General features: G+C 40.3%; 1 protein-coding gene across 1 annotated transcript; it reads left to right on the top strand.

Annotated features, from left to right (window-relative positions):
• Window positions 1-3,202: 3,202 nt before the first annotated feature.
• LOC123257717 lies at window positions 3,203-4,810 on the top strand. Its single transcript, XM_044717642.1, has one exon. It carries the CDS (start codon window positions 3,203-3,205, stop codon window positions 4,808-4,810), a length of 1,608 nt encoding a protein of 535 aa, XP_044573577.1.
• The last annotated feature ends 20,093 nt before the right edge of the window (window positions 4,811-24,903 follow it).

Below are 24,903 nucleotides of genomic sequence, written 5' to 3'. Positions count from 1 at the left end.
TCAATTATCAAAACAGTCAAAACATTCTAAATATCCAACGCATTCGCTCAACTGTTGAGGGATTTTAAAGACATCCCAAAATTATAAGGTATTCTTAGCCTAATTAAAAATTGGTAAAAAGATTCAAATAATGGGGACTTCTAACGTTCCTAATTAAAAGACCGTTGTCCTTTTCAGTATTTTCTTAGCTCAGGGTGACACAACTTTGGTGTTGATGCCTGGGACTTTTTGAAAAATTTTTATTCGAATTATTGCAATAAAATAATCAATTTGTCTGGCTATTCATAAGCTACAGAGAAAAGTTGCCGACGGACGAATTTTGTTGAGCTATGTTCAAGTTAACAATAGTTAACGCACATAATGAAATAAATAATAAACAATATTACAATACTTATAACAAACTCAATGTAATAAGCACCAGCCGTAAATACTTATATTTAAGTCCAGACTCATGCTAAGTTAGCGTAGCCGCTTTTAGAACACGGGCCTTCAGCTATTCGGTTCCCGATGTGGAGTATTATGCATGAAGTGCATGATCAGCACATCCAGGTTATGCGTGGTCGGCAACCGACCATAGCTTACATTTAAAGAGTTTCGTTGAAGTCTGTATCTCAAAGAATTAAGAGCGAACTCCTCAATAAACATTTAACTACGGCATCCGCCGTCATAATTATCTATCTTTTATTTGCCGGCTGAGTCACTAGGCCAGCGTCAACGGAGACAGTAAACTCCGCAACGTAATCGTCGTAACAAGAACACTAAGAGCAACTCGGCGACTGAAGCAGTGATATATTAATTTAATTGATACACCATATATTAATTTAATTGATATACCTCCATTAACAGTTTATGCACGGCGTCAATGTTCTCTTGAAAAACGACTGTTTTTGGACGTCCTTCACGACTTTCGTCTTCGAGCAAGCGTCGGCCACGATTGAATTCGTTATACCAGTTTTTTCACAATGCTATAAGGTTGTGCTCCATCGCCATACAAAGATTTAAGTTCATCGATGCACTCTTGTCGTGTTAATCTCACGACGAAAGCCGTGAAAAATGATTGCGCGAAAATGTTCACGAGTTAATTCCATTTTTTGCCAAAGGGTTTTTGTCAAAAGTGAATGAACTTTTGAAGTGACATAAAGTGACATAAAGTAACGATAAAAAAATCGAAGATCTATTTTTTTTCAAAAGCTACAACTATTGAAAAACATCGGCAATTTTGAAATCGGTTTAAAAAACGCGTTCAGGAATTTTTAAGCGCAAAAAAATTCCGAAAACCGGTTTTTTAACAATAAATCAAGATTTTTAGGGTGTTAAAAATATTTAAAACACGGTTTTGTGTTATACTCGATCAGGTAAACAATTCCTACTATGTCACTTTAAAAGTTCAGAATCACTGTTGCACTGTGTTATGGCCGTACGTCAAAACGTTCTGAGCACGTTTCTACTAAAACATGTCAAACTTACCAATGAAAACGTCAGATGGCGCCAGGCAACACTTAAGATGGGCTAGGCCAGAAATATATATAGCAACCCTAATATACATAATATAACCTATATATAATATAATATTGTCGACGGTCAAATATTATAATCGATAGATGGAATCAGTATTGGTAGGAAAATGTAGTATTTTTTAAGTTATCCGATTCTTGGCCCTTTGAAGTTCGGGCCTACTGATCTCGCTAATGTGAATGCCGCCAAAAAGTGCCCTTTCATTGAGTTGTGAATTTGTAGGAGGTCACACTGCGGTAAGATTCTGAATTGTGAGGCTAATTTAAGCAATTTGAGAATAAAACGCCCATTCGCCACGGCCATAGGGCTTTAAAGTATCACCCTTTCTTTTGGACCTACGGGTGAGCCTACCCTTGTGGTGAGCCGTTTAAAGGCAACTCCGAATGGGGCAAGGCAACCTCTTTTATTCTCAGTCCTAGGGAGACTGCAAGGGCAATTTGCGCTGGAGGACGGCTTGACGACCAGCTAGAGAGTTGCCAGGAGCGCAGCTTTAGCCGTACCAGTAGAGGAGCTAGCGACATAGGGCGCGCAGCCAGCGACATAGAGGGCGAAGCCGGCGACATAGAGGGCACAGCCAGCGCCGAACACTGTGTACGGACGGAGTCGCAGCCAGCGACAGGGATACGCAGCCAGCGTCAGCTGAGGAGACGCTGCCAGCGTCAGTTGAGGAGACCGCAGCCAGCGGTCAGGAGGCGCAAGGAGCGCTGTTGGAAAGGATTACGGCGTTGGAGAACGAGCTGAAGAAGGTTAAAGCCTTGAACAGTGTGAGCACCGCCAATCGCAGTTGGCCCAAGCGCAAATGGCGCCAACAGTGGAGCGTCGGGGCGGCCGCCATCTTGGAGCGGATTGCCATTAGCCACATCGAACGGTGAGGCCCCAACTAACGGGGTCGGGCCGATCCCACATAGCGGTGTCGGTGTGAGCAGTGCGGCCTGCACGCTGCCTTGGTGTGGATCGCCATTGCTAATGACTAGCAATCATCTTGTGGAGCCACTGTGTGCTACAAGTGCTGCGCAGCACATGGGTTCGTGCTACCGGGTGGGAGCATCCACAATCCACGCCATTTGTAGGATCCTACGCCTCGATGACGCCGAATAGAGCCCAAGGAGCGAATGGCCAAGGAGGCTCCCGGACTTGCCTGTATTTGGAGGGCAGCCCGAGGAGTAGCCCATCTTTACCTGTGCGTTTGTGGAAACGACCCAAGCGTACAACTGCACGGACCTAAAGAACAACCAGAGGTTGTTGAAGGCGCTAAAGGATGAAGCACGCGAGACAGTGAAGTCGCTGCTGATTCACCCTGAGAACGTCAGCACCGTGATGGAGCAGCTGCGCTTTAGGTTTGGGCGACCCGAGCAGCTTATACGCAGCCAGCTGAACAGCGTGCGAGAGGTGCCGCCGATTACGGAGCAGCACCTGGCGAGGATCGTTGCCTACGCAACCCGAGTGAGTAACCTCACGGCCTTCTTGCCGTCAGCTAACGGCGAAGCAGCATCTGGGGAACCCTACCCTCATGGAGGAGCTTGTGGCTAAGCTTTCTACGAGAAAGCGAGTGGATTGGGCCAAACACGCTGCATCGATCGCGTAGCGCGTGGCTACAGGAGTACGTAAACATCGTGTGTACGGTTTTGGACGGCGAGGGAAAGAAGCCAAGGTGTCGAGTTCTATATGCGAGCGTCGACCAGAACGGATGCGAGTGAATGCCCTGAAGTTTCGGGATTCAGATCCAAGGGCAGTCAAGGCCATCATCAACCACCATTACGTCGATGACTATTTGGACAGTTTCTCTACGGAGAGCGAAGCTATTAAGGTATCTACCCGAGTGAAGGAGATACATGCGGAGGCTGGATTCGAATTATGCCAGTCTTCATCCAGCTCACCCATCGTGGAAGCGGCGTTGGGACCACCTGGACAAGTCAAAAGCGTCGGATGGGGTAAGGCAGAGCAGAAGATCCTTGGAATGCGTTGGCAGGTAGCAACGGATGACTTCAGATTCAACATGGAGTATCATCGAGTGCCAAAAAGCGTTCTAAGTGGAGATCGAGTCCCTACAAAGAGGGAGTATTTGGGCCTGCTGATGTCAACGTTCGATCCATTGGGGTTCCTGTGCTGCCTAATGATTACCGCGAAGCTGTTGCTGGGGGAGATCTGGAGGCAGAAGATGCAGTGCGACGAACCACTGCCGGAGGAGATAGGCAGAGCCTTTGCTGCCTGGCGCAGAGAGATGGACGCCGTGGGACAGTTCCGATGTCCTCGCCAATATTTTGGGCCTGGAGCAGTTCGGACCATCGAGTTGTATGTGTTCGTGGATGCAAGTCAATCTGCATTCCCGGAGGTGGCCTATTGGAGGGTCACGTACGAGGATGGCAACGTGCTGGTTAGCTTCGTGTGCGGAAAGACGAAGTGTACGCTGATGAGGACAATGTCGATCCCACGGGTGGAGCTGCAGGCAACGGTCCTTGGAACCAGAGTGGTCGAATCGAATGAATTTGTCATCCCGTTCCACAGATTCTCGAGCTTCAGTCGTCTGGTGAGGACCAAAGGCTGGGTCCTGAGGTTTGCGCGTCGGTGCAGCAAACAGAGAAGCGAGCTCGAGGAATATGGAATCACTGCAACGAAGTGTGAGGCCGCGGAGAACCTGTTAGTCAGGCAGGCCCAAATGATATCGTTTCCCGACGAGATGAGGTCGGCGGAACGCGGAAAGGACGTCGCCAGCTCGAGCGAGATTCGAGGTCTGGCGCCTTACGTGGATGAAAATGGAGTTCTGCGAGTCTATGGCAGAGTTGATGCCGCGCTGTCCACGCTGTCACACAGGCACAGTCTTACGGAGATGGTAGTAAGACACTACCCCGCCCAGATTAAGCATCAAAACGTGGATGCGACGATTGCACAAATCCGGACGAGATTCTGGGTCACGAAGATGAGACGAGTGCCGAAGGAGGTAATCTCGTCGTGCAACGAGCGCAAGTTGCAACGGACGCGGCCGATGCCGCCGATAATCGGACCCCTTCCAGAGGATCGCTTGGAAGCGGGAGGATGCCCATTCAAGTATACAGGACTGGACTACTTTGGGCCACTACTGGTGACTGTAGCCTGTCACAGAGAGAAGCGTTGGGTCGCCTTGTTTACGTGCTTAACGATAAGGGCGATTCATTTGGAGCTGGCGCATGACCTGTCGACGGATTCCTGCATAATAGCTATCAGGAACTTCGTCTGCCGTAGAGTACCAGTACGTAAACTGCGAAGTGACAACGGCAAGAACTTCGTGGGAGCTGACAGGGAGGCCAGACGATTTTGAGATGTGTTCGAGACGGAGCGAATACATAGTGAGTTATCCAGTAGAAGCATTGAATGGGTCTTTAATTGCCCATCCAACCCATCTGAGGGCGCCATACCCTGAAGGAAGTCGCGCCGAGGGACCATGTGTTGGAGAGTCTTCTGATAAAGGCGGAGAATATAGGAATAAAGGCACTCTCTTCCTTCACTTCATAACGAACGGTCGTGATTATTTTTTGCGCTTGCGATAAATTCTATTTTTGCCAAACGCGGGTTTGAAACCTTAATTTAAAAACTTAGTTTTCAATACTAATATTGTGTCTTGATATTAAAGTTATACCCGTATCGCTACGCTCTTGTGCAGTGCCATATTTGGGTGAGCATTTAATAATATTAAAAAGTCTCAATCCAAATATAGCTCTGCTTCTTTTTTACTCTCTGCCTTTTTAATTTTTGCAGTTAATTCTGCTCTTATCTTTTTGCGCGCATTTCTTTACACTTGCGCTCTCCCGTAGCTCTCTCTTTACTAACTCCCTCCTCTACCTACCTTTTATTAACCTTAGTTGGTACAGTGGTTGAAGGCTAATTTGCTTAAAACAAAAAAAAATAATAATAGTAATTTTTAAAAATTATAAATTCATTTTTGCTAATTTGTAATTTTTTAAAAATGGAATACAATGTTGTCTGCTCATTAAAATCGTGCAATAAGCCGATGTCTTCGTCCCAGGCCAGCATCTATTCTGCTGTGCGAAAGTGTCTCACATGCCAAATGCGCTGGCCTTACTGCATCTGTCTCGGATGCCATATACCGACATGTTGGCTTCCATTATTGCTTCAGTGGGTGCCGAGCTGTCCAAGATGAAATGAGATCATTCATGCGACAGACCAAGAGTGGGTTTAAAGATTTGATCGTTGGTTTCCGAAAAATCAACGATCAACTCAGTGCGCTGGATGTTCAATTCAATAGCCTTCAGCTGTGGAATGAATCTCCTAAGCGGAAAAAATCTGCTACTAGGGAAGTTGCAGCTCCAGTAATCGCGGGACAGCAGTATTACTGACCGTGGCACCAAAACCATTACAGGTAATACCACCTGTTAAACAAATATTTGTCTCACGGCTAGCCCCTGATACCTCGGTGATTGATATCTCGGCTTATATCAAAGCCAAAACGAAGGCCGTTATTAGAGTGGAAGACGTTAGTAAATTTAAATACTCCTACTCGAGGCGCATGTCATCCTTCATGATACGTGTGCCAGTGCCGAGGTTTGTGACGATATGTTCGCCTGGCTTCTGGCCAGAGGACATATTTGTACAAGAGCATCATCCGAGTAAGGTAAAGAAAAAAAATTCGAAGCCTGCTGGAGTCAAGCTCCCAACATCTGTCCAATCCGATTCTTCAAAAAACTAACATCTTCTATCAATCTTACCTATCAGAACTGTCGGGGCCTACGTAGCAAGCTCCCTAGACTTTATTCTGATAGTCTGTCTCTTGCGTCCCATATTATAGTCTTTACTGAAACTTGGTTAAAGCCTGAGATCTTTTGCTCCGAAGTTTTTCCAAGTAGGTACACCACTTTTAGACGTGACCGACCTCTGCGAAGAGGAGGAGGAGTCTTAATTTCTATTGACTCCAATTTCGTTTCAGAAGAGGTAAAGTTACCAGAGTTTGGTGATTTCGAATTCATTTGCGTTAAAGTCATATTGTCTGCTCAATCTCTGTTTATTACATGTTCTTACATTCCACCATCTTCCGAGCCGCCTACATACTGGCATCACTGCTCGGCAATACAGGCTGTTACCAATCTTATGTCAGATATTGACCTTCTGGTAGTTCTTGGCGACTTTAATTTACCAGAACTCAATTGGTCAATCACTGAAAATGTAACTTCCTTATCACTTTCCACCCATCATAATTTCACGGCGGGCATCTTTGACTTGTCCCTAGGCCATATCAACCATGTTAGAAATTCGTTAGGTCGGCTTCTTGACTTATGTTTTGTATCTGATCCAGATGGTACCCCACTTTCCAGAGCTTTGCCCCTCTCAACCCCTGAAGATCCATACCACCCTACGCTTGAAGTTTCAATTGAAACCAATTCTGGTGTCAATCAGAAGCCTTCCTGCGTATCAAAGAAGATTCGTTGTTTTCGTAAGGCTGATTTTCGTAAACTTAATTTGTTAATCGATACTTTTGACTGGTCCGATATTCTTGCATGCACTGATATAAATATCATCCTAGATAAATTTTATTTGACATTAAATTCATTTTTTGACTTAAGTGTGCCGTAGAAATATCCGTCCGCTACAAATAATCCTCCTTGGTTTACACGGTGCCTAACAAAATTAAAAACAGACAAAGACAGGCTTTTAAATAAATATAAAAGAACCTGTAGCAGCATAGATTTCTCAAGATACTTAATAGCTCGGCTAAATTTCACCGTGCATAACGTCGAATGTTATAAAAATTATATTCGCCGCTGTCGGATTCAGTTCACTCAGGATCCAAAGCAGTTTTATAACTTTGTAAACACGAAGCGTAAACATGTATCTTTTCCTTCCCTCCTTACGTATCAAAATTTATCAGCGACTTCGGATCAGGCCATTGCAGATTTATTCGCAAAATTTTTCCAAACAACGTATTCACCTCCTAAAACTTCAGATCAGCCAAACGCTTACAACATTCAACCAACTAATCGTATATTTGTTCCATTTTTTTCTGAAAACCATATATTATTGGATCTTCACAAGGTAAAGCCAGTTCATTCGCCAGGCCCCGACGGAGTACCAGTCTGTGTGCTAAAATACTGTGCTAGGGCTCTGTGCAAACCTCTTCAAAAACTTTTCAACTTATCTTTGGAATCTTCGATTTTCCCCTTTAAATGGAAGGAATCTTTCATAATTCCTCAGCACAAAAAGGGGAAAAAATCCGATGCTGCCAACTACAAAGGCATCTCAAAATTGTCAGCGCTTCCAAAGTTATTCGAAAAATTAATAACTCCTCATTTGCAACACCTATGCTCATCAATAATTTCTCCATGTCAGCATGGTTTCATTAAGCGTCGCTCAACCACCACTAATTTATTGGAGTTGATATCCTTTGTTTTAGATGGCTTCCAAAAGGGACTTCAAACTGATGTTATTTACACAGACTTTAGTAAAGCATTTGATTCAGTTAATCACTCACTCTTGTTGAGTAAACTAAATCTTTTGGGATTCTCTTCCGACCTCATTACGTGGATCTCCAGCTATTTAAATGGAAGAACACAGAGAGTCTTATTTAAAAATCAATACTCCCGCTTATTCCGTGCCTCATCTGGTGTCCCTCAAGGAAGCCATCTTGGCCCATTACTATTCACTCTTTTTATAAATGACTTGCCCCCATCCATAACGAACGCGCTGGTACTAATGTACGCAGACGATGTTAAGCTTTGTCTGCAATATAACTTCCCGTCTGCCCAAAACAGACTCATTTCATTTCATTTCATTCACAGACTCAGTCATTTAGCTAATGACTTAATACTTAATGGATCAAAATGCAAACTTATGTCTTTTTATCGTACTAGTCCTCACCAGGCGTCGTACTATCTCTCTGGGATTGCCTTAGAAAAATTAACTCAGGTTAATGATCTTGGTGTCCTTTTAGACATAAAACTTAAATTTTCCGACCATATTTCTTCAATTGTTAATAAGGCTAAAGGTGTTGTCGGTTTTATTAAAAGATGGGCTAAAAAATTTTACGACCCTTATATTACGAAAAGCTTATTTATATCCTTGGTCCGTCCGATACTGGAATACGGTTCATGTGTCTGGTGCCCCAATACGGTGTTCATCAAGACCGCATAGAATCCGTACAAAAGAACTTCTTATTATTTGCTCTTAGAGGACTTAACTGGGACGCAAATCTTCACCTTTTTTTTTTTTTTTTTTTTATTTCTATTACTCCGCTTGGGAGCTTAGGGCATCCACATGTGTATTCCACCGGACCCTCTGATCTCTTTGCCAAGTCCCCAGGTGATGTATTATTGTCTGCGAGTTCGCGTATTGTAGATCGGCGCCAGGTTAGCTTTGGGGCGTCCCACTCTTCTTCTTCCTTGCGGGTTCCACTCCAGGGTTCCAATCCTAACTATGCCCATCTCCTTATTCAAACTGCGCAATTCTGGATGGCTCCATTAGGGTCCTCACATTCCATTGTCCAATTCGTGTCCGTTGCGAAAAGCGGCGGGTCGTCATCGGGCTGGGGGTGTGGGTGTTTTTTTTTCTAATCATGTGTTTGTTTCTGTAATCGTTATTGTTCAGTCGATCCGGTGATTAGCCGAGTGCAACCTATCTCAGAAGTGGGCTTGCCACCTAACGACATCTGGGAATGCCGGTTTTTCGGGTCTCATGCACATAATTATAAATAGCGAGAATCCAACGAGAGCTTTTCGCTACTTACATCATATGCGCGAGCGCCGAAAAACTTGCAGGGCCATGCACTTGACACGAGTGGGGCTCGAACCCACGACCTCACGCTTAGCGAGCTAGTACACTAACCACTAGGCTATGAGGCCCCCCTACAAAAAAAATCTTCACCTACCTTCGTATAATAGTAGACTCCTACTAATAAACTTACCCTCCTTAACAAATCGTAGAACAATGCTGGGTGTCGTTTTCCTACACAACCTTATTAATGGTGATGTAGATAGCCAGCACTTACTAACACGCTTACAGTTTAATGTTCCGAATAGAAGGACCAGAAACTTTAGTCCTTTATTCTTAAGCCATTGTAGATCGACATATGCACAGCATGATCCCCTTAGGATTCTATGTTCGAACTATAATGGTATAATATTATTTCTCTTTCTTCCCTGTCAAATATGAAAACCTCCATTTTAAATTACCTACAAGACCATACTAATTCTTCCTCGTTTTCTTCATAATCCTTCTATTTAAACTTATATTTACTAACTCGAATTTATTCCCGCGATTCGAGCCGTACGTTATGCGGCAGACGGCCCTCGGTCGGTTGGGCGGGAGGTGGGCTGTACGTATGCAGTGGGAACCGCGCGAAAAGATAGGCAACTCGCGTGGAGTTCCTGCCTACGCGTGTGCGCCGCGAGAAGTGGTGCCGGAGAACGGAGCCCATCCGCGATATGGTCTTCGTCTGCGATCCTGCATTGCCCAGACGAGAGTGGCGCAAAGGCATCGTGAAGGAGGTCTACAGCGGAGCTGATGGAGTCGTCAGACGCTCCACCGTGGGCGTGAACGATAATGGCCTATCTCGGAAAATGTTGCGGCCCGTCTCTAAACTTGCAGTTTTGGATTTGAGTGAAGCGGTTCTTCACGGGGTCGGGGATGTCGACGATCAAACATTGTAATCGATAGGTAGAATCAGTATTGGTAGAAAAATGTAGTATTTTTTAAGTTATCCGATTCTTGGCCCTTTGAAGTACGGGCCTACTGATCTCGGTAATGTGAATGCCACCAAAAAGTGCCCTTTCATTGTCTTGTGAATTGTAGGAGGGCATACTGCAGTAAGATTTAAATTAAAATTCTGAATTGTGAGCCTAATTTAAGCAATTTCAGAAAAACCACGCTCGCCACTGCCATAGGCCCCTAAAATATCACCCTTTCTTTTGGACCTACGCGTGTGGGGAGCCGTTTAAAGGCAACTCCTCATGAGGCAAGACAACAAATATATATATAATAATAAACCTAATATATATATATTCTCCGAGAATAAATGTCAAGCCCAGCATTCAAGTTTTTATTTATTTCTTTTATAATCGGTTATGATCGGTTTATTTTTGTAAAACTTCAAAAATAAATCTAATTTTAAATTCTTTTCCTTACTTTTTTATACATTTGCTCTAGTTTTCTAATTCTAATTTTGGTCAAAAGTGTGCAATGCAGTGAAGGAGACATCTCCAGCCCTATCTCCGAAGTACTTAATCAGTACTTGATTCTTGATCAGGATCACCTCCTGAGTCGATATGAGCATGCCCGTCTGTCTGTCTGTTTCTACGCTAACGAGTCTCTCAGTTTTAGAGTTATCTAGTTGAAACTTTGCACCATCCTTCCTTTGTTTGCAGGCATATAAGTAAATAAAACGGACCGGCCGGGATTGGCCGACTATATCCTATAGCTGTCACAGAACGATCGGAATTGGCATAATTTTGGTGTTTTTTAAGTCAGAAAGATGGGTCTTGGTACAGGTTCAATTTTTGGCAATCTAATCCGATCTGCCATATTTCAAGAGGATCGGCCAACTATTTTTTATAGCTGCCATATAACTGAACGATAGAAAATGGCACAACCTTGCTATTTTCAAATCTGCTTGGGGCTGTTTCCAACATTTTTATTACAAAATTGATTTGATGGTGAAATTCTCATAAAGATCGGCCAACTACATACGATCCGATATATATACAATAATATAAGATGCTACCTAACTGCAAGGGTATATCAACTTCGGCTCCGCCTTTCCTTTCTTGTTTTTATTAAATTTAAGAAGTTTTCATAAAGAAATTCCAAAATGCATCTAATCAGGACTTTAATAAAATTTTTCAGCAGCACCTCGACCACCAAAAAAATCGATTGATCAAAAATGTGTCAAAATCCTAATATTCAATTATTCGATTCTTTATCGTTATTCGGAAGTGACTCTTCCGACGTCGTCTAAACAACATGTCACCATATGAAAATTGTATTTTATATTTCATAAATAACCTTTCTCACTGTAAAAAAAAATAAATTCATAAATACGAGGTCCTTCCTTTGGGAGGAGCCGAAGCTTTTTGGCTGTAATTTTGAAAAAAAATTAAAAACTTTGATTCTTTTGTGGATTATTTTTATTTGGTCTTTTAATTTTTTTACATCAAGTCGAGAATATGATGTCATGTAAATGACCACCGCCACAGTTGATTGTCATTTGTGCCCTTTTTATGGCATTTTCCATCACTTTGGTCAGAACTTCCGGCGATAAGTCCTCACATTCTTGACGGATATTGTCTTTAAGAGCTGCAAGAGTCTGAGGCTTGTTGACATAAACCCGCGACTTCAAAAAGCCCCACAAAAAGAAGTCTAGAGCGGTCAAATCAGGATAGGAGGATTACATTTGCGCCACCTTGTATATTCTTGTAGTCAGATATTAGTTTAGTCTTATACGATATAGTCAGCCTACCGTATGAGAATAGCATCAGATGAAAATGGCGTCTAAAATTTTCAAAAAAAAGTCCCAACCATTTATAACATATAGTACAAAAGACATATAGTATGACATTTCTTATAGTTTATATATACCTATCACTTATTCGAATTATATAGTGTGATATATGTAGTCGATAATCAAAAGAGAGACTAGCTGAGTAAAAACATTCTGACGAACTGAAAAACGGCCATGTTAAGATATACAAACTACAGACCCTCGAACTGTGAGATGTGCCCTGTACTGCGTTGCTCACTTTTAAAAAAAAATGTAAAAACCCTCCACAAGGGTATAAAAGTATAAATATGGGGTGGGTATTGCCAACTAAAATGAACAATAATAAAAGTTTTTGTTCACTTTATTCGGGCTGTTTCTAATTGCGCATTATGCTTTTTCTATTGAATGTATTTTTGCACTTGAAACAGTATACAATACAAAGTCTAATAAGCAAATTAATTACTTTTGTTATTTTCCACTTCAATAAAAGTTTCCTGATATTCACAAAAAAGGCGTCTTTCTGTTGCGCCCCTTCAGAAAAGATTTTTCAAATAGTTTTGAACTTTCCTAAACTTTATATCTATAAAATAAAAATCGCACAAGTTTTACAATTTTGAATGACATACATTTTTTTTTGCTTCCCTAATGACTTCTTCACCTGAAAATTGTTTTGGGGTCCAGATTTGCAATCTGAAAACTCTAAAAACAGCAATTTATTTTTTTTCTACGTTACTTTTTGTCCTCTGTTTTGCATTTTTTGTCATTGGTGCCAAGTTATAGGGTAATACAGCTCATACAAATCATGCTAAATAGACTGGCCGACCATTTCCATGTTTTTTTTCTCCACAAAAAATTTCAACTGCTCCATAATCTTAAGGCTCCTCTAAATCAAAGTCCAGAAGAAACAGGTTCCATCACCCACAGTTCACCACAGTACACTTAAGAGAAGAAATTGATCAAATTTTACCATATATTGAGTTATTTTATCATGGCCATGTAATTGCGTTGACCATTATTGTTTCTAGTACATATAATTTTTGAAATGTATGTGTACCAACTAAAATTAAACAAGAAAGGAAAGCTAACTTCGGGCGGAGCCGAAGTTGATATACCCTTGCAATTAAAGTTGTTCCATTTCCGATCGTTCAGTTATATGTCGTCTATAGGATATAGTCGGCCGATCGTTATGAAATTTGGCAGGTGAGATTATATTATAATTATATTGCCCAAAATAGAATCCGTAGAAAGTCCCATCATTCTAGCTTAAAAGACACCAAAGTTATGCCAATTCCGTTGGTTCAGTTATATATTATAAATTAGAGGGTTGGGACTTTCCACACATATTATATTTGACCAAAATATCTTCTGTACAAAATGTCATAAGGATCGGCCGACTATATCCTATAGCTGTCATAGAATGATCGGAATTGGCATACCTTTGGTGTTATTATGTTAGAAAGATGGTACTTAGTCCAGTTCAGTGTCTTTATTCAAATGAATAAGCCGTTTTATATATCACTGTGGACGGAAGTCCACGAGGTGGTGAACTGCATGTCTTGGCGTGCGCGAGGAAACTCTATATATAGCCGAAGAATTAAAAATTTTCTGTAGGGAACCGATCTAAATGAATTATATACCAATCGAAAGGTATTATTTCAATTAGATAATTTTTGTCAAAACATATTCCAAAAGTTATTATATATTGGTACATATATACATATGATATATATTGGATTGGTACCTCAATCGACCCGATCCGACATTTCTTTCAGAAGTTATTCGAAAAATTCGATTTTTTCTTCTTCTTCAAAATGAAGCCAGTGTGCATCGGTTTGTCGGTTTGTCTGTTCGCAATTTTTTTTTCTTAACAATCCTGAACAAAATTGGAGATTATTGTTACTATCATATGAGCAACTATTCTACAACTTTTTGAAATACCTTAAGTTTACGTCAAAAAATTAAAAAAACTTTGTTAATTTAAAAATTCATAACTTTATAATTAAGAAAGATATTAAAACGTGCTTTACACCGTTGGATTTTTAAATATTTATTTCACTTTAATTGAGACCAAACGTCTATAAAGTACAAAATAAAAATACACTGAAAATACATTTTTTTTTAAGACAAAAAATTATTTTTCAAATTTGCTCATTTGATCCTTCTTATATTGCACGTGGAGATAGCTCTTGAGATGACGCAACTTTTGATATATCGTTCATATCTGGCAAAATTCGTTAACTCAAGATATAGTCCTGTAAGTGCAGCTACCCATTTTGCGAAGCCTCCAGTGAAGCTTGAATTTACTTATACATGTGTGTGTATTTGACTGGCAACTTTGCTTTTTGGAGTCTGCATATATTTGGTCAATGCCCTACAAAATATGGAGTATATCTTTTCTGATTTTAGTTTATTTATTTAAAAATAAAATCCAAATAAAAAAAGGGCCTAAAATGTAAAATATAAACACTGACTCAACTAGGACTCGAACCCAGGCCCTCCGTGTTAGGAACCACGACGCTCTCCACTCTCGCACACCCAAAATAAAGTGTTATATTCAACAATTTGTTTAACTATAAAAACTGGAAAAACCTTTTTTTTTATTTTTTTAAATTTAAAAATGTTTTTGTAGGAAACCGATCTGTCACGTCAACATAAGGGGATTTGATTAGCAGAACCCTTGCCCTTAGCTCCAGAGTGGATTTTTCAGGTAGCACCGCTGCTGGCCACTGGTCTTGAAGTCCAAGAAGAAACGCAGGACCATGGGACCACAGGTTGTCAGTAACTAACTCCTTGGGAAGAGCACCACGCGAGAGGATATCTGCCGGGTTCAAAGACGTAGGAACATAACGCCATTCCATCGTTCTGGTCAATACCTGGATTGTTGAAACTCGATTGGCGACGAAAACATTAAAACGAGCGGGCTCCTCCCGAATCCAGGACAGCGCCACAGCAGAATCGCACCAGCAGAAATACCTCCCGTCGTAGACCTTCAACTGAGCTACTTCCGACATAAGCCGAGCTAGCAACTCTGCTCCAGATAACTCCAGTTTCGGTACCGTAATTTTTTTTAGAGGAGCGGCTCGGGACTTTGAGCAGAGTAAATGACTTTCTGACCTGGTACCCTTGGATACGACATAAATGCAAGCCCCATAAGCCTCGATGCTGGCGTCACAAAATCCATGAATCTCCACTTCAGACTGTGATGATAGTGACCATCTAGGGAATTCAGCACGCTGCGCCATGGCGAAGCTGGAGCAAATCATGTCCCAATCGGAGTGAAGAGCTTGAGGTAGACTTTCATCCCAGGACAACTTCTCACGGCATAGCTTCTGAAGAAAGATCTTCGCCTTCGTAATGACAGGTCCAACAAGCCCTATCGGATCATAAAGCCGGGCGATTGAGGAAAGGATGATGCGCCTAGTGGGCTTCGAGGGTGACTGGAGCCCTTCAAACAAAAATAGCAAGCGATAAGTAGAAGAATCCCAAGCTAGGCCAAGAGTCTTCGTAAAGTTGCTGCCATCATCAAACCTTAGGAACGACTCTCGATCCTCTTCCGGTACGTCAGAGAGCACTTCAGAAACATTTGAGCACCACTTTCTCAACCGAAATTGGCCCTTGGCGAGGAACCCCGATGTTTGCTGCATTATGTTGGTAGCCTCCTCTATTGAGTCACCTCCGGAAATTAGATCATCAACATAAAAATCGCGACGCAGAATTTCGGCACCCTTTGGAAACATAGACTGTTCATCCTGTGCCAACTGATGCATTGCTCGAATTGATAAAAATGAGGCCGGCTTTGTCCCATAAGTGACCGTATCCAGTTTAAAAACCTGTAACTCATCCTGGGTGGAATTCCGCCAAAGAATGCACTGCAGATAGCTGTCTTCGCGGAAAACTCTAACGCATCGGTACATTTTGCAAATAACTCCTGTAATGGCCACTCGATGGCAACGAAACCTTAGAAGAATGTGCAGCAGCTTTGGTTGGATAACTGGACCAGACATCAAAACGTCATTCAATGAATACCCAGACGTAGTGGCAGCTGAACCATCAAAAACAACCCAGAGCTTGGTTGTTGAGCTGTCCTCCTTCAAAACGCAGTGATGTGGCAGGAAATACTGTCTGGCGGTCGTGCACTAGGCGGTACTGGAGACATATGCCCCAAATCTAAATACTCCTTTATGAACGCAGCATACTGATCCTTTAATTGAGGCTGACGGCAAAGCTTCCTTTCGAGGGAGAGAAATCGCCATACGGCTAGTGAGTACGACTCACCCAGCAACTCAGAGCTGACCTTCAACGGAATCTTCACCGAGTATGCCCCTGACTCGAGGCGAGCAGAATTCTGCACGAAATCTCGCAATCCAATTCCTCTTTCGTCCACTTTATAATGGGATCGGAGCAGTCTTCGATTTCCTAAAAATTACGTAGCAGACACTCTAAGCGCTCATCCAGCTGGCTTGAGCTCTTCACAACGTCCTTGCTGCTGTGGCTACGAACGACTTTCTCTCCAGATGTGAACCACCGCCACACACAACCCATCCAAGCCGGATTTTCTGCAGCACCGGTAGGCCAGCTGAGAGCTGGATTTGACCCACACACAGCAGATCATAGAATAGACTGGCTCCGATAAGTAAATCAATCCGCTGCGGTCGAAAGAACTGGGGATCAGCCAAAGAGACGGAATATTCCAGCTGGAGACATTTAAGCTAAAACTAGGCTGAAGGTCCGTGATGTTGGTAGCGATTACAGCGCTAACGAGGGCCGAATATTCAGAGCAACAGGATCGTAGGAGCACATCAACAGTGAATCCATCTGTCGCGAAGCCAGTGTCGCCGATGCCAGACACTGCCACGTACGATTTGCGTCTACGAAGCTGCAGCTGACTAGCCAGTTGGGACGTAATCACGCCCACCTGTGATCCAGAATCCAAAAGAGCCCGGCATGGAACAAAAACCCCAGAACGACTCCGAATGAGAATATTCGCTGTGGCAAGTAAGGCTATCTCACCGCTGCGACCCTGGGCAACTAGTGCATTAGCCTGGATGGTGAGGCGCCTATTGGCTCGGCGCACTCGGCTGCGGCTCATGGAAGACTGTAACTCCAAAAAATGCAACAGACTGTGATGCCTCCTCCCACAACTGCAATGGCCAGTTTGGAGACATTTCCGGCATAGACCTAGTCGCCTAGCCACGCCAAGGCGGCTCTCAGGGGGCAATGACAAAAATCTTGGGCATGCAGAGACTAGATGGGACCACCCACCGCATAGTATACAAGCAGAGGCAGGTGAATTAGTAATAATAAAGAATGCTCTACTGTTATTTGCGACGCGCTCCGAGATGGAGTGGGTTCTCCTGTGACGGCGCCGCTGGAGTTCATCGCCACTATAATTGAAATACGCTCAATTTAAGTAAAAACACGCACAAATTAATTTTGGCGCCAAAATTATAGTTCTTGTTTATTTTTTTTATATTTATTTATATTTGAGCGCAGCGAACACGATTTATCCCACTGTGCGCTCAGAACCGTACACTGAGTTGTGGAATGTATATATATATATGAACGCTTGTGTGAGTCGAATGCACTTGCAAGTGGAACGTATGTATGTATGTTTGTATGTATGTATGTATATTGGCGGACCGGATAACAATTGTATGTATTGTATTTATTTATATTATTAAATCATTTAGGTATAAATACAAAATAATTGTTTCCCTGATGCACTGTATGCCGTTTATGTTTAAAATGCACATACGTATGTTAATACACCGCAAAACTGAAACGGGTATGTTCCCACTCTTTTATGCTCGCGGAATATCACGTCGGGGTCACCAATGTTTGGTCATTGAGATTTTTCAATGACTTTTATCCAAAATAATAACAAAGTAGTTATTTGTTTCACCACGTTATAAAAATGTTTATTTATTTGCATATGAAATGGAGACAGAAAGCTCCGATTTATGATGCGTATGCACTGAGATAAAGAGTACAAGTGGGCCCGCCTTTTAGCATAGGGCGGGCGAAAGCTCGTTAACTTAATGACAACAATAAAATAAAGCCGAGCGGCCGAGAAGAGTCGGCTTGCGACTAACAAAAGATATGAGAAAAATGATTATATGCTAAGCTATAATTATTACATTTATATATATTTTACATTTATATTGAATTTATGCAGTGGCTGCTGCCTGACCCGACAATGACAATGAATGAATATGCGTAATCTCGAACTCTAGCAGCAGCAGAGGGCCAGAGAATTACTTCGCCTACTTTGTTTTGACGTTCGAAGGGCAAACCTTATTGAAACTTGACATTACGACCGGAAAAGGCGGTGACAGGAATTTCAGTACTGCTGGGTTTTTTGAGCTTGTTCATGTATGTGTGCAATAAACTTGAAAATATAGAGTAAATTCTTTCAACTCTTACTTTATTTGTCTATCGGGCGACTATATCCTATAGCTGCCATATACTGATTGATCGGAAATGCCACAACTTTGATGTTTTTAAGTTGGAGGGTTGGGACTTTCCACACATATTACATTTGGTCAAAATATCTTATGGGCAAAATTCATAAGGATCGGCCGACTATATCCTATAGCTGTCATATTTTTATGCTGTGGAATGTTTTTAAGTTAGAAAGATGGGACTTAGTACAAATTGCATTTTGGGCTATCTTATCCGATTTGCAAAATTTTATTAGGATAATTGGCTTAACTTTGTTGTTTTTGAAGCTAGAATGATGGGACTGTCTACGGTTTCCGTTTTGGGAAATCTAATCCTATGTTCATAAGAATCGGCCAACTATATCCTATACCTGCCATATAACTGAACGATCGGAAATGGCACAACCTTTCTATTTTTAAAGATGCCATGGGGAACAGATGGGCTGTTTCCAATATTTTTATTAGAAATTTTGTTGATGGTGAAATTCTCATAAGGATCGGACAACTATATAGGATCCGATATATATAATAAAATATAAGCTTCTGCTTAACTGCAAGGGTATATCAACTTCGGCTCCGCTTGAAGTTAGCTTTCCTTTCTTGTTTTTTTTTAATAATTTATTATGTAGTGGAACTCTCATAAGGATAGGCCTCTCATCTGTTAATTTGTTAAAATAATTTGGTTTCCCACAACTACGAAACAATTTTGGATTTTAAATACAAATTTAAAATATCTGATATCAATTTTAGTGACGAAAATATGCTATATAGGTGTACAAAATTTTTTTTTTTTTTTTAATTAAACTTTGCTTTTATTTATTGGATCTTCTCTTAATTTTGAGACTAACAATAAGTTTTCAAATCTTAACATTAACATTTAACTAACAGTAGACTAAGACTGCATTCTGGTTGCGCGTTCCTCAAGACGGTCGCTGGGTGGGTAGGTCATTGCGACGAAGTCGTGATTGGTTGCTCAACCTTGTTAGACCTCTCGCCAGGTGGTTAGGGTGCGACAATAGCTTGCTAAAGTACTTTTCCTTCTGTTCTGCGATCACATCTTTGACTGGAAGAATGTTTAAGTCGCGATGTATGTTTTCGTTGCGAACGTACCACGGTGCCCCGGTGATTGTTCTCAAGATCTTCGACTGAGCTCGCTGGACTATGTCAATATTGCTATTGCTGGCATTCCCCCATAACTGGGAGCCATACATCCATATAGGTTTAAGTACCGAGTTATACAGCAGGACTTTATATTCAAGGCAAAGGGGAGACCGAGCGTTGATAAGCCAATGAAGGCTGCTGGCTTTTAGCTTTAGGTGGGTTCTTTTAGCTTCTATGTGCCGACGCCATGTGAGTCTTCTATCGAGGTGTACTCCTAGATATGTTACCTCGTTTGCTTGCGGGAGTAGGGTGTTGTTTAGCGTAAGGGGCGGGCAGTTTTGCCTATTCAAGGTGAACGTAACGTGCTTGCATTTTTGTTGCATATAAATTGTTGCATTTTATTGCATATAAAAAATATTCTTGTTCGGCACGTGCAAGAAAAACAAAAAAAAAATCATTCACGTGCCGAACTAGAATATTTTTTATATGCAATTTTGTACACCTATATAGCATATTTTCGTCACTAAAATTGATATCAGATATTTTGGGTTTCGCATGCAGGTTCGTCACCGGTACTTTACCTCGTCAAGAGGTTTTTTTATATGATATCAGTTATGCCAACTTCCCATTCATCAGACATTGTTTCTGGAATGTTAACAATATTGGTAAAAGCACACTTTACATTATCAGGAAACACATTTAAAGAGTCATTGCTGAGCACAGTAACGAAAAACTCGTTTTGAAAAAACATTTTAGAATCTTGACTTAGGAATATGAAATCCAATTCAATTTATTTTTTCCAATTTGAATATTTTTTTCTTTGCGGTTTGCTCTATGCAATTTTTCTAAATCATTTATATACTTGAGATTTCGAAGCGGGTAGGGTGAATCTCTATTCTTTTTAACCCCATTTCTCAGTTTCAGTTTCTTTTCAGTAGCAGGTCCTTTAATTTTTTTTTATCATCAACTAATGATTTTTTTACTACCTTATCATCCATGAAAGAAGTATCTGTAACGGTTCGTTTATTATCAATTGAAAACGTTGGCGATTTTTCAGTTAAATGTTCTTCATCATCACTGGGTAAATCGGGTAAACCACCTCTTTTTAATGATGACTCGTTCTTGTTTCCTTTCGAAGTACTGGCGGCGGAATCTTTCCAATCATCCGTAATATACGTTTGAGTTTCTACACTTTGATTTAATGAAACCGGTGACTTAGATACCGATTGATGTGAAAAAGCTTTGTTTCTCTTTTTATTTTGGTATGCACATAACTCTTGTTAAATTTTAATCCAATTATCAAAATCACTTATTTTTTTATTATTTAAAATTGGTAAAAATTTTATATTTATAAGATCATTACCTCGATCATTCATTAAAAGTTTATGGTATGCATTTGGATGCATTAAAATTACTTTGTTTAGCTGATGCTTGCTTTTAATCATGATTCAATATTTTACCAAAAATTCCAGAAAGCAATGAGCTTATTAAAAAAGGTAAAAATCCTCCCTTTTGAATTAAAACTTTTCTCTTAGAATTTAAAGATTGTTTTGGACTGGAAATATGTCGTAATACAGTTTTATACTTTTTTAATGAGTTCAGGATATTTTTTGAAATTTTATGGTTTCCTTTTAAAGTATTTAACACAATCTCAGACAATACTTTTACAAGCTCGGTATCACTATTACAAATAATTGCTTTTCGAAGTTTATTATTTGCTTTTTTGAGCACATACAATAAATGTTTGTTCGCTTTCAATCGCCTTATGCTCCTTTTGCAAACCATTTTCATCAGAATAACAAACTGAATATAATGGATTAAAAATCTCAGTTCGAAATCTTAGCAGGTCATTTATTCCTTGAGTAAGATCAATAAGTAAATAACCATGAGGTTCATTTGTTACTTCCTTATATATTCTAAAAAGTTCTTGAGGGTTTTCAGGATATATCTGTCTAACTAAACATTGAAATTGTAATTTATCCCTAGGATTTTTAAACACCACAATGTATTTTGTATTTATTGATATATCTCTTGTATGGGAAGATTTATGAAATATATTTTGAGTTTTGACTATTACAGATAAATTTCGATGATGAGATCTTTTCATAAAAAGTTCACATACATTTTTATTGAATGCACCCATCATCAAATCATCTAATACCAAAAGTATCGGTTCATTATTTTCATTTTCAATAGATTCAGGAACTCCATGGAAATATTCTATGTTACTAAAATTCGGCTTCGCTTGTTCTTCACCATAACACCATACTATTCGAGTTATTGGATCGCTTATCAGATCATTTCTATCATTTATTAAGTTTTTTCAAAATGTTGTTTTACCCGACCCCGAGGGCCCACAAATAAGCATCGTAAAAGGATGAATAAATTGCGTAAACATATTGATAAAAGTTTGTTAATTTTTCAATGTTTATTAGCTACAGTTAATGATTCTATTGTTTTTTTTTCCTGATCGCGTTTTTTAGCAGTCCTTTTCAAAATGAGTATCAGATCCGCAATAGTTGCAGTATATAAGTTGACTGTATCCTTTTTTACTAGGATCATTCCCAAAGAGCCCATCCATTTTTCCAAATCAACTTCTCAATTAAAGATCCAAAATCATACTGATTGTTTATTTAAGTAATTTATACATATGATTCTCCATTAAAATATATATCATAATTGCAGTTTTCTAAAATTATAAACAGTCTAAATAAATTATTTAGAGCACATCTTAGCTTCACTTTTTTTTGAATTTTACAGTTGGTAAAAAAATTTGGATAGCATGTAAGACTCTTTCCAATATATATATCGATAATATTATTCGATAAAAACTTGGATAAAAATTCCTTTTTTACTTCACCGCGTACAATTACATTGGCGAACTTGTTAAGTGGTGAAAGTATATCACCTAAGCAGTTATAGGGTATTTCCCCATCCATCCAGTCCAATCCATGAATGTTTGGATTGATTGATTATGATTGATCGGATATGCCATAACTTTGTTTTTTTTATAAGTTAGAAGGATGGGACTTAGTACAGATTGCATTTTGGGAAATCTTATCCGATTTGCAAAATTTTATTAGGATAATTGGCTTAACTTTGTTGTTTTTGAAGCTAGAATGATGGGACTGTCTACGGTTTCCGTTTTGGGCAATCTAATCCTATGTTTCATAAGAATCGGCCAACTATATCCTATACCTGCCATATAACTGAACGATCGGAAATGGCACAACCTTTCCATTTTTAAAGATGCTTGGGGCTGTTTCCAATATTTTTATTTGAAATTTTGTTGATGGTGAAATTCTCATAAGGATCGGACGATATATATATATATACGATCCGATATATATAATAATAATATATAAAATATAATAATATACTTCTTTTAGTGATGTGCTTGTGGCGAATAATCTTTAGCCGACTCAGCCGACAACTATGCAGCCGCTTATATCTCTGGCCACCCCAACGGCCGGACCTGAGAAAAATTGGGCTTCCGATTATCTCAGGATTAATGAGCAATTGTCCGATATGTCCTCTGTGGCATCGCTTCAAATGATCCCAGACCCAATAATTCAAACCCCTGTAACAGTCACCAAACAGAGTAACCAGCCGCCCGGACCCCCGGTACGTACTGATGCCGCTGTATTAGTTACGGCAGCACCAAAACCCTTGCAGGTGATCCCACCATCGAAACATATTTTGGTTTCCCGGCTTGCCCCTAAAACTTCTGAGATTGAAATCTCGGCTTACATCAAAGCCAAAACAAAAGTCGACATAAAGGTGGTGGACATTACAAAATTTAAATATTCATACACCAGGCCGATGTTCAAGACGATTTGTTCCGCCAGCTTTTGGCCAGAGAATATTTTCGCCCAAGGACAATTTGTACGTCCAAGAACAGGAGTACAAAATTGCATAAAAAAAATATTCTTGTTCGGCACGTGCAAAAAAAAAACAAAAAAAAATCAGGCACGTGCCGAATTAGAATATTTTTTATTTGCAATTTTGTACACCTACATATATAGCATATTTTCGTTACTAAAATTGATATCATTTATTTTGGGTTTCTCATGAAGGTTCGTCACCGGTACTTTACCTCGTCAAGAGTTTTTTTTATATGATTTTATATATAAGTAAAGTTACAGTATGTAGAAACGAACAGAGAGTTATGCATGCACATATGTATGTATATAGTGACATATTCACTCTCACACCCATCTACTAATATCCAATTACTGCAGCATCAATATTTTGGTGATCCATTAAAGTCAAGTAAACAAATAACAAGAGCTGCGCATCACTTTTGCTGTACAGAGAATTTAATGTAAACAAATGACCGATATTCAGCGGCGATCGCGCCTTAAGCGTCTTCGCTTATACAAACCAAATAATCTATAAGCTCTCTCATCGAATGAATCAAGCGATCAACTGCACACTCATTTTAATGTAAACAATAGACAATAGCCAAAACCAAGATTTTCATTCTCTTTGTAAATTAGTCTTAAGCTGAAATCCAATTGACACACACGAAACCTTTCTTTCGTCGCGTGCAATTTTAATAAATAATAAATAACAAAACATTTTTAAAATTTGTTTTTATTTTATTAAAAACGGATCTTAGCGTTGTCCTTAGTCTTTCGACGGGACATTTATTTGACTCAACTATTTCAGTGGCGCAGTCGGTAGGATACTTCAAGTATCCGAAAAAAAGAACCGCGAGTGGAAAATAAATTAAATTTTATAATCCGCATTTCGCAAAAATACGCACTTCAACTGGGAAAATAAATCCAATTCGGTCATCCCAAACAAGTGGAAGCAAAACAAAAATTTAAAAACACAAAAACCTGTAAGTCTAAAGGCAAGGTAAAAACATCGAATTAATTATTACAATCAAACAAGAAAAAAAAGAGAAAAACAACAACAACAACAACAAAAAAATGGCACAACCAGAGAATACATTAAACGAGAGCAACCTTGCTGAGGCCCGTGGACAACTTAAGGATGTCCCTCCATTTAGGGGAGAGCCAGAAACACTTTTTACCTTCATCAGCAGAGTGGACTACATACTGTCCCTCTACCATATCAATGATGTTCGACAACAACGCATCCTGCTTGGAGCCATTAAGCGGAACATAGAGGGTCATGTGACTAGAACATTGGGTCTGCCAACCATAGAAGACTGGCCGATCTTGAGGTCCAGATTGATCAGCGAGTATAAACCACAGGCGCCAATCTACAAGCTGTTGGAGAACTTCCGCGAGACGCCCTACAAAGGAAATCTGCGTGCATTCTGCGGGGAGGCCGAGCGACGACGCCAAATACTCATCTCCAAATTGCATCTGGAAAGTAATCAATCAAACCTTATTATTTATTTGCAAGCGGTCCGAGATT

This window comes from Drosophila ananassae (assembly GCF_017639315.1).
Source record: "Drosophila ananassae strain 14024-0371.13 chromosome 4 unlocalized genomic scaffold, ASM1763931v2 tig00000054, whole genome shotgun sequence".
In the NCBI taxonomy this organism is placed as follows: Eukaryota; Metazoa; Arthropoda; class Insecta; order Diptera; family Drosophilidae; genus Drosophila; species Drosophila ananassae.
This window is presented reverse-complemented; position numbering and strand designations above follow the sequence as displayed.

What these genes read in the sequence shown, in the direction of transcription:
- LOC123257717 (XM_044717642.1), top strand. Translation starts at nt 3,203, where the DNA reads ATGCGAGTGAATGCCCTGAAGTTTCGGGATTCAGATCCAAGGGCAGTC.